This window comes from Brassica rapa, chromosome A08 (genome assembly GCF_000309985.2).
Source record: "Brassica rapa cultivar Chiifu-401-42 chromosome A08, CAAS_Brap_v3.01, whole genome shotgun sequence".
Lineage (NCBI taxonomy): Eukaryota > Viridiplantae > Streptophyta > Magnoliopsida > Brassicales > Brassicaceae > Brassica > Brassica rapa.
The window spans coordinates 12,713,343-12,725,229 of NC_024802.2; the positions used below are offsets into that span (position 1 = coordinate 12,713,343).

The 11,887-nt window shown below is 33.0% G+C and overlaps 1 protein-coding gene across 1 annotated transcript; it reads left to right on the top strand.

Moving 5' to 3' along the window:
- Positions 1–194: 194 nt before the first annotated feature.
- On the top strand, positions 195–8,569 carry LOC117127259 (lysine histidine transporter-like 7). The gene is made up of 2 exons (XM_033277059.1): positions 195–3,084; positions 3,367–8,569. The coding sequence occupies exon 2, from the start codon at positions 4,135–4,137 to the stop codon at positions 4,681–4,683; it is 549 nt and encodes a 182-aa protein (XP_033132950.1). The 5' UTR covers positions 195–3,084; positions 3,367–4,134; the 3' UTR covers positions 4,684–8,569.
- Positions 8,570–11,887: the final 3,318 nt, after the last annotated feature.

The following is an 11,887-nucleotide window of genomic DNA, read 5'->3' on the forward strand; positions in this document are numbered from 1 at the left end:
CAAAAATAAAATTAAAATTTTTGGAGGGGAACTTAAACAAGTATAACAAACCAATCAGAACTCTTTGTTTTATAATAATCAAAATAACAGATTGATTTCTCACGTTCCTAACTTCATATTCAAAGTTGGTGTGATGATGTCATAATACATTTGTGTGTTAGGTCTATCAAATTTTTCCTTTTTCTAGCAAGATGGTTCATCATATCATCGAACCGTTTGTCTCCACTTTTCTCCATACAATGTTTCGTCCTTTGGCTCAACGTGTCGAGTTCGGGTTGATCCACACTAATGTGGCTAAATTTTCATGGGTCCGACATCATGACCCATACTCTTGGTGTATATGTGTCAACATGTAAGGAGTGTACTTCTCCTGACACAACATTCCATTATTAGTTTGTTGGGTTTACACATTACATACTTCGAAACTATGGTAGATTGCAACTCAACCGACAAGTAGTTCGTGTTTCTGAAACCAAAACAACACACAGTTCTTATCTGCTTATATTGGGTCAATGCCTAACTTTGACTCGGTCAAAGAAATGATAACGCCCTTTTAACAACCTTTCATATACTTAAACCAAAATGTCACCATCATCAATATCATCTACCAAACTTTCATTGACCCCTCTTTACAGAACTATGAAGATTAGTTAACCCGTAAGCAGTCCTGCCCGTAAGTACTGCAAAGTTGGTTGCTTTGTGATTAGATACAAAGACATCTTTGAGTCTTCTATCTGTGCATGATTATTCACTTTTTCTCTAATCAAAGAATATATTTTTATTCTATGTATATATAACTAAACTTGGAACCCAGAGTAGTATCAGGGGCGAATCTAGGCAATGTTTCCACTGGGTGCATTAATAATAATAGAACCTAAAAAGATTAAGCTTAAGGATCGAACCCAATTTGTTATGGGTGCACAACTTTAATTTTCCATCTAACCTATCAGATCCTTTACATTTTCCATTGCCAAATGTAAATTATATATAAATATTATGGGTGCACAGGCCCCATAGTACAAAGCCTGACTTCGCCGCCCCTGAGTAGTAGTACATTTTGAAATTGTTCTCTATTTTAACATAAGAACAAGTTAAAGCTTAAACATTACTGCTTCAAAAAAAAAAAACAGAGAATCAGTTGAAACTATGTGCAATATCTACTCAGGATCGGCCATAGGCATTGCCAAGTGAAACATTGGCATATAGTCCTCAATTTAAAAAAAATAATATATATATAGATAAAAATCTCTAAACTTGTAAAAATAAATTTTTTAAATTTTTTTATTAAATTGTCTACAGTCCCTAAAATTCAGGGCCAGCCTTGTACCAACTTTAATTCATTCAAAAATATTAACCTTAATCTCACCTCCAAAATATTAAATTTTAAACAAAAATCAATAAACTAAATTAAAAATATAAAATATTTTTAAATAATTAATACTGTTTTTGGATATTCTACTCTTATATGTTATTTTAAAAACAAAATTGTGTTTTAGTGCTATGTATCTCTTTAATTAAAACAGTAATCACAGTTAAGATCGTAAGGATATGAAATAGTTATGCGTTAAATTATTGAGATTATCCTTAATATTTAAGAAAATTTAAAAGACTCCCTACAAAATACTCCCAATAAATTAATAACGGAGCTTCCGAATCACGCACGTTGCCGATAATCTAACTATAAATATAGTGAAATCAAATAAAGCATAACTATTTGATTTATCTGTGCGTGCATAACGATAATCTAACTATAATCTCTCAGGAGGAGCTTGTTCAATTCTATGCATAACGATAATCTAACTATAAATATAGTGAAATCAGTTATTCCCTGTGATGTATCTCTCAGGAGGAGCTTGTTCAATTCTAGTAATAACCGGAGGGAAAACGATAAAACAACTTCTACATATTATGTCTGAAGATGACACAGTGCCACTTACTACCTTGCAATGCTTCTTGATCTTCAGCATCCTCGCAATCGTCATGTCTCAGTTTCCGAACATGAACTCTCTTTTTGGACTCTCGTTGGTGGGTAGCGTTATGGCCGTCGCATATTCCACTGCAGTATGGACTTTACCTCTAGCTAGTGAAAGGAATCAAAACAGTGTCTCTTAAGCTACAAAGGATACAAGTTTCGATAACATTTTCAACGCCATTGGATTGATAGCTGTTGCATTTCGCGGGAATAACCTCATCCTCGAGATACAGGTCTTAAGATCATAATGAGTAAAATCACATTTAAAACTGATTAATACGTTTTGAACTTAATTATTTTCTCTTTTGGTTAGCATTGACATGGTCTTGTTCTGATATTTGTAGGGTACTCTTCCGTCGGATTCAAAGAATCCTTCGAGTAAGACGATGTGGAGAGCCGTGATGATCTCTCATGTCATAATCGCTGTTTGCATGTTTCTAGTCACCATTGTTGTATATTGGGCATATGGTGACAAGGTATGTCAAAATCTATTGTATATAACTTAAGAAACAAGATATATATAATTTTATGGACCGTTAAAGTCTAATTATTACTTTATCTGTTTCATTTTAGTTAGACTCTAAATTTTGTTTCATTTTAAGAGTCATTTTATATTTTCAATGCATATCCTTTATATAGTAAATCACAAGTCACTCCACCAATTAAAATGTGCCACATGGAATTTATTTACAAAAAATACAAATAATGCCCTTTAAAAAAATCCTGGTCCCGAATACTTTGTTAAATCCCTATTTTTTCTCGCATAATCACCAACACGTTCAAGATAAAATCACGATCAGAAACTGTTTTAATCTTATTTATTTTACTCTTCTGTTTTCTTAACATAGATTTTACTTTCTTCTCATAGCTTCAGTTTCCTTCTGTCGAGTTCTTACTCTGCGCAGAAACAAATTCCATACAAATTTACAGTTACTCTTATTTTAATTTTTAAATGATTATTTTCAATATAGATTCAGTTTCCTCTGACTCTCAATTAATAATTTCTTAAATGTTCATTTCAGGGAAAATGACACTTGGTTATGCTTCTGTTTCGAAACTTACTTTCAATAAAAGGATGAGAAATCAAGGTTTGCACAAAGCCACAAACTAAGGTAACGATAAGCACTTCAATTCTATTATCTACAAAATAGATATTTAGAAATCTGTTCTTTGTCAAATCTTTATGAAACTACTTGCCTTACTTCTGCATTAATAAAAAAAGCAGAAACGGAGAAAAAAGACAGAAAAAAGAAAAATGAACAAAACAAAACCATCTAGCCTTTTCTGCAACAAACATAGAACACGAGCATAACCATGCATAAATGAAAACAAGTGGTATTTTGTCTCTGATTCTCTCTCCTATGTTACTAGAATCTCTATTTTGTTTTTTGTAGCTTTGAAGAAATCATATCCCATGAGCCATTGCTAACAAATAATTGACGTGATAGCTACTTTACCGAGGGGAAAGAGTATCAACAGCTATGATGATTCAAATTGGATATTTACAAATTTGTTTGTCATGGTTTGACTATTTACATATCTATGTTTTTTATAGAAGAGTATATTAGACTATCTTACAAATTTTTGTAGGTCTATTAACTATTTTACATACATGTTTAGTTTCATAGTTTTTATTATATTAATTTTAAGTAAAAAGGAACACTTAATTAAAAAACAAATACAAATAAACCTGAATGGATCAAATATGATATTACTAGGTGGTATCCAACTCCAGGAAAAATGTGTCTAAATAAGTTCCATTTTGATAAAAACATAAAATAAATCTGTTGCAACTTTTTTTTAAAAGATAGTTTAAATACAAGAAAAGTTTTCTCGTGCTTAGCACGGGGTGATAATACTAGTATTTGTTAAATTTCCAGTTTTATCTCTATCCTTAACTTCACTAGTTATCAAATACATATAAATTTATACATTAATTAGAAGTAAAAAAATATTTAATTGTTTTTTAATATGTGTGAAAAAATTAGAATGACAATAAATTTGAAACGGATGAGTATATTTTTTTTTGTGTAACCTTTACAGACTTCACTTCATGATCAGACTTTAACCGTCCATAATAGTCAGTACGCAAGATGCATATCTTTTTCCTTAAGTTATCCCAATAAAATCTAACACTAATATAGTATATTGTTGTTTTTGCCATGGCGTTAAATCTTGTGTTTGAAACAATTGATGCGTTAATGTTAATTCGTATATATGTGGTAGATTCCGGCTGGGGAGGTCCAATAGGAAACTACCTGAAACTTTTTGAGCAAGACTACTCAAAACGATCCGCTTGCTTCATACACCTCACGTTCATCTTCAACTGCTTATGCTCATATCCCATAAACTCAATGCCAGCATGTGATAACGCAGAGATGGTGTACATAACCAAGACACAAAAGCCTTGCTCCTTCTTTGTTCGGATGATGTTGCGCGTGTTATTGGGTTTGGTTTGTTTCTTTGTAGCCGTTGGATTCTCGTTCTTGCCTTATCTAGCGGTTCTTATCGGAGCAGTAGGCTTGCTTGTTACGTCTACGTACCTGTGTTTCATGTGGATATCTATCAAACAGCCCCAATGGAAAAGCTTAATGTGGTTGCTTAATGTTTTGGTGGGAAATTTAGGCGCGTCTCCCAGCGTTTTGCTTGTGGTTGCGTCGGCTTTGCGTTTGGCTGATAAGGGTTTACATGCAAACTTCTTTAAACCCTAGAGCATATTCTTGCAACTGCTAGCATGTAAATATGAAATTCTGGTACAAGTAGTTAATCTTGGAAGCACCTTTACTTAATCACGAGAGGCTTGGAGCTGAAAACAGCAGCGTATTAAACTTGGATTAATAAGTCTCGATCAATGGCATTCAGATAATACGGAACCGCTTAACATTTTATAAGGAGTTGGAGAGTTGGATTAAACCAACTCATGATTTAAACACACGAAAAATCACTTATGGATAAAAAATAATGGAAATCTAAAATATTCATACTTTGTACTTATCATAATAAGTATTTCTCACAAGAAAGAGGAAATCTAAAGAAAGAATTTTAAACAATGTTAAATTGATTCAAACAATATGATTTTAAATGGATGTTGCATTGTTTCTGAGTTTCTGATCTACTCATAGTGGTTATCTCTATCTATCTTGTAGCAAGCCATTTTGACAGACCTCCTAAATTATTATTTCTATAAAATCTAGTAGTGTAAAGAAAGTAATGACTACCGTATTTATGTTGGTCCAGGCCTTTACATGCATATCTCACAGAAATAACAAAAAGAACTGATTCGGCTGCTCATTTCTGTCAAAGATCAGAGAAGACTTAGAGAAATCATGTTTCTTGCCAAGTCGATCCACACTAAGAGTGATGCTGCATCTGATACTCCGGAAGTTAAAATTCATATATTTATTCGATCGAACTATGACATGTAAAGCCTCCGTTCAAAAAAATAATAATAACTATGACATGTATTTGGTAGTGTTGTTTAATTTACCTCAAAAATTATACAATTTATCTCACATCTTAAAATGTAAAATTATATCATATACAAAGCTCATGTATTATAATAACTAGGTAAGGAACCCGTGCGATATCGCACGGAAACTCATTTTATAAAAATAAATATGCTATATTTTATAATATAGATTTTTATAAAAAAATATTCTTACAATTTATTTTGAGGAAATACATGTCTTAGCATGAAACTATCTTCTCTTTTATTAATAATACTAAAAATCTACATTTTGTTTATAGGTTTGGTTGTAATAAATTCATAAATATTTTGAATAAACTTTATTTTGAAAACGAAAAGACACATATTTTTAATTCCTTAAAAATATAATAAAAATAATATTCACATGATAAAATTAACATCATAAAAATTATGCAGTTTATAAGAATAAAAGACACACCCTTGGACATTTTTAGTAAATTTATCATTATTGCTTATTATTATGCACTTTTGATTTTAGAATATGTTAACATAATAAAATTTATTTGATAAAATATGTCTTTATCAGTGAGTTTAAAACATATTACAGTTTAGTTAAGAAAAAAATAAAGGCACACTCATATAAAAATATTAATTTTCTCTAAAATATAATTTAAACTGAAAATATATTAACTTTTTTCAAAAGGATTCACTTTTAAAACATTTTAGTATTCTTAAAGAATGCATCTACTCAACAGAAAAAAATAATAAACAAATGAATACTTTCATGAAAACTAAAATAAAAATTAATTAAACTGAGAAAACTGAGAAAACTAAGAATTATATAAATAAATACTCTTGCACTATTCAATTGTTACGTAAAACATACAACAACTTAAAAATATAACCAATTGGTAAAGGCACACACACTGACGTTTCCATGCATGTTTAAAGTTATTATAATGAACTCATTTTATTAAAAATGTATGCCCTTTTTCATTTATAATATTGCTTTAAATTTCTGAAAGAAATTTTGTAAAACACTAACACAAACTATGGAACATAAAATTAATTAAATTGATAAATTATGGATTTACCTTTTTGAAACCATTAACAGCTTTTATTAGATTTTCAAATAGTATTTTTGAAGTAAAGGTGGTATTTAGATATAAACACTCTAAAAAATTATTGGTTCCTCAAACAAAATTTCTCACCTTAGGCTAAGATATTAGAATAACAGAAAAAAAAATTTCATGTGTTTATATGTTTCTTCAAAGATTTTCGATGATTTTTGAACAATAAATCTTTTTTCTAATCTATTTATGATTGTTGTGTTTTTTTTGTTGTGATTTGTCAATGTCCACAACTCTTTATATAAAGGACTAAGAGTTGCAATGGTTGTTAACACGGTAAGTTGCAATGATTTATCACCAAAGACTAAAGTCAGCTACGATTGCAATAGTTTATCACTCAAGATTGTAATGGTTGATCACTAAAAATTACATTCACCCAAAGTTGCAATGTTTCATTTAATTAGTTATAATTGTTTCACCAAAAATTGCATTGATTCACTTGAACTGTTACAAATTTTTATTTAATCGCCAATAATTCTTCTATTTATGTTTAATAGAGGTTATGGAACTCATGTATAAAGGAAAGTATTTAACCAATACAATTATTAGGATGAAAAGACACATATTTAAACATTTTGACAATTTGTATTAAACTCATACAATTCTTAAGATGAAGAAACACATTGTTAAAATGAAAATACACATTTTTAGATGTGCAATTCTTAAGATGATAAGATTTGTGCATATATAAGAACAAAACTATAAACATTTTCCCAACCACTTGAATATCAAAACAATTTTATAAATAACTTCGAAAGAACCTATATAATTTATAGAACGATAAAACATATTTTTAGACATTTTAAACTTTCTAAAACCAATGCTTTCTTACAGTGACAAGACATATCATTACATAGTTTTACAGTTTACTAATTAAATAAAATATTTATAAAGAAAACTTAAAAAATATTACAACCCACAATGTAAAATTTTTCTTTTTTTACCATACGTGATACACTTGGAAACATTTATATATTTCAACTAAGAATAAATCAATATGTTCTATTTTTTGGAAAATCTTATCGTATATAGGTTTATGGAATTTCAATTAAGTATATTTTGGCTGTTAATCAATATATTATGTCTCAAACTTCTCCCAAAAGAATGAATTACCAAAACAATAGGATATCATCATTTCGTTGAAATAATGTGTGTAGTTGTAGATGACCCTAACCAGTCTCTGCAGTATTAAATATATATCTTGACAATTACAACAAATAAAAAACAAATCAACTTATAAGTTATAACACTTACAAAGTCGAACATGTGATCATAGACAGACTCATAATTTGCTTCTTGCGTATACACGTAGGTATATGCGTTCATCCCACTAAACATTATTCAAATTAGAATAACAATACGATTTTGAACCTTGTTTTTACGTTATGTGATTATGTCTAATGGTAACGTTACCATTATCTATATATATATATATAAAATAGTAAACCCGCATTGATGTTAGCAATTTTTTATAGGAAAATAAAAACAAGATAACGTTTAAGATGAGCTCCCGTGCATAGGATTTGTGCTCAGGTTTGTACTGTTTACAATTTGAGAATAATAAAAGGAAAGTATAATTCAGAGATATACATCCACGGCTCCATCGGACTCTCCTTCTCCCTTATTGGTCTTCTTCTCGGCTACCTTTCCAAAATACTGATCATCAAATTTATCGAGGCTAACATCAGAGACTTTCAGTTTCTGGCAATCATTGATCTTGAAGGGACAATTTCAAAAATAGGAACATATCAGGTGACACAAGTAATTGATGCTTAAGATGGATAATAGAACGTGGCAGAATTAGAAAAACTCACCGGTCACAAAAAAGAAAAACAGCGGGTAGTTGGTTAAAAAAAAAAAAGGATGATCGGCTCTGTCCCAGGGGTGATGCTGGATCTGTAATATAATCACATTCACAAGAAAAAGCCTACTCGGACTACAGCTATAAATATTCAATAGATATCTAGATTCTTTTGCCATATGGAACCAGCCTAATCAGACAAATAACATGTAACCGAAGTTGAGAACATGCAAGAGATTTTTTTTTTTTTTGAATAATATGTAAAATTTATTCAGAAAAAGTTATGTTTTACAGACTAAGCTACTTGAAATTTGAGATTTTGAGGTTTTTGAAAAGAAACAGAGCATAATGTTTTCCAAAGCTTCTATCGTGTGGCAAACCAAGCCTGAAGAATAGTTCCGTAACGTCGAGCCCTCCTTGAACCCAACAAGAGACACTGGTTTCGAATCTGTCTATCAATAGTCTTGATCATTACGGAGGCCGGTGTTGGGGAATCTCCATGCCTACGATTGTTCCGTTCTCTCCAAACTGTGTAGAGGATCACTTGAAAGCTATATCTCAGGAGATAGATCTGTAGCATCGGCTGGGTATTATCTGACAGTAACTCACTGATATCTTGCCACCGAGAAGAAAATCTGGAAGGCAGGATGTTGCGAGTCAGGTTCTGCCATATCTCTAGGGAGTAGCTACATTCAAAGAACAAGTGTTCCCTGGTTTCCAATTGATGTTGACATAAAACACAGCCAGGGTTTATTCCAGAGTTCCAGAGGAGCATTTTGTCTCCAGTGGATAACCGATTATGCATCGCAATCCAGACCATGAAACTGTATTTCGGAGTGGAGGAAGGGAACCAGACAGTAGAGTACCAGCTAACTTCCGGTTTTGAGTCACGAATCAACAGCCAAGTGCTCTTTGTGTCAAACTTTGGTTTGAAAGTGTTCAGATTGTGTTTCCATAACACAACATCTTTCCCAGGATTCATTTTGCTCCTCTGTTTATTCAATGCTTCCTCAATCATAACATAAAGATCATATCTATGTCGCCGTGGGCGACGAGTCATAGCAGATTCCACCGTTGCGGTAAGAGAGATTCCCATATCAATACAACCCCTTGCTCCCACAATGTCAAATAAGCGACCCATATCTGACCATTCATCGAACCAGAATGAGGTACCACGCCCATTGTTAACTTCAATGTGATGAAACTCTTTCGCTTTATCGCGATACTTCAACAGTTTACGCCATACCCATGATCCTAGCGTTGAGTTTGAACGAACTGCCCAGAACGTCTTTCCCTTGAGTAGATATTCTTTAACCCACCTAGCCCATAGAGAGTGAGAAGATGTGACCCTCCATATTAGCTTCAGACAACAAACAGCATTAACTTCTTTCAGTGGCCGTAGACCCAGACCCCCTTCATCTATCTTTGTCGTGACCACCTCCCAAGCAATCTTTGCTTTTCTAGCGTTCAACTCCGGACCTGACCAGAGAAAAGCTGAGCACAAACTATTAATCTCCTTCAGACATTCTCCTGGAAGGCAAAAAGATGACATCCAGAAGTTTATAATGCTCATGAGCACGGATTTTATAAGTTGCAGTCTCCCAGCCCTAGATAAAAAACGATTTGTCCAGAGACTAATACGCTTTTTTAGCTTCTCAACAAGAGGCTGATAATCATTTTTTCCCATTCTCTTTGTCAAGAGTGGAAGGCCAAGATATCGAACAGGTAACTGGCCAACATCCAAGTGGAACTGATTCTGTATTGCCTGCCTATTCTCCTCCTGCATACCACCACAATAAATCGTTGATTTCTCCACACTCATCACCAGGCCTGAGATGTTCGCAAATCTTCCAAAGACGTCTAGGATGCTTTGTATTGAACGTGAATTACCATCTGAAAAAACAAGAATATCATCAGCGAAACTCAAATGAGTAAGGCTTAAGTTCTTGCATTTAGGGTGATAACCCATCTTGTGCTCCACTGCAGACTTGTCCAATAACTTGGACAAAACGTTCATGCTGATAACAAATAGATAGGGTGAGAGAGCACATCCCTGCCTCAGACCTCTCTCACTTCTGAAAAAACAGGCCAGCTCACCGTTAACTTGAACGGAGAATGATGGAGTAGTGACGCAGAGCGAGATCCAGTGTATGAATTTTTGAGGTAAACCCAGAGCCTGTAGTGTGTTGAAGAGGAACGTCCATTGCACTGAATCAAAGGCCTTTGAAATATCAATCTTTATCGCACACCTTCGAGAGATTGAGTCTTTGTGATAGTCTTTCACAAGCTCTGTTGCCAGGAGGAGATTTTCAATGAGAAGTCTATCCTGGACAAAAGCAGACTGGTTGAGACTAATGAAGTTTGGAAGAAGCTTCTTCAGACGGTTAGCAATGATCTTTGAGATCACTTTGTAGAGAACATTGCAACAGGAGATTGGGCGATAGTCCTTCATCGTTTTAGCCCCTGTTATTTTAGGAATAAGGACATATATGTGAAATAAGGAATGGATAATTAGTTTGAACCAGTTAAACAGTCTTATCCTGTGCATACATCTACCATCTATGCAATCTATTCACTGACATCTAAAAACATCACATCTCTACGTTCGGAAACTTTGTTAAATCAAACTTTTTGTTAAAGCAAACAGATTTTCAACGGCGAGAGAGGAATATGATTAGAGAAAGACATACACTGACGTCTGCTCCGGTAGCTTCCGACCCAAGAAACAGCGAAGCTTTAACAGACGAAACTTTCGAATTGGCGTCGTAGCTGAGCCTCAACATCAGATCAGATGACATGATCTATCTATCCTCTGTATCTTATTTTCTGAACTTTTAGCTTTTCAATTCCGTCCATGGCAGAGTTGTCACCGCCACAACTTTCTTCTTACTTCTTACTCTTCTCTCTGATCAACTTTATAACGTCGGTTTCTCGTCATCAACGGAGACGGCGGCGGTAGTTTAGATTCGCGGTGAGATCTATTAGAAATCAATTGTAGCCGTTGAATTGGCAGGTTAGAGCAGATCATGACGATGAACCAAAACTTTTCCTTTGGGACTTGGATTGAGAAGCGTTCTCAGAAAAAAACAACGGCTCAAACCAGTTCTTCAATCTATTAATCAGTTTAAAAGGTGTGACGTTTCATTATCAAAAGAGGTCACTGTAAAAAGGTGCGTCGATCAGAGAAGAGGTGCGTCGATCTGTTGAAACAATTAGATGACGTAAGATTTTGTGATTAAAATAAATCATGTCCGTTAGATTAAAAGTAAGGATAAACTCAAACGTTAGATCAAACTTTTTTTTTCCACTATATTTTTAGTAAACCCGCATTGATGTTAGCAATTTTTTATAGGAAAATAAAAACAAGATCGTACGGTGGAGATTGCTGCTGTTATCAATACTAATGCAAACAGTATCTCTTTCGTTTCCTTTTTTCTGAATCGTCACTTCTCAAAAGACATAACTTTTCAGAATAAAATCCTTGAACAAATTTAGATATCGTTTCTTCATCATCATTGTACTTATTTTTCTTTCTGTTTCATCTTCCTTTCTTCAAA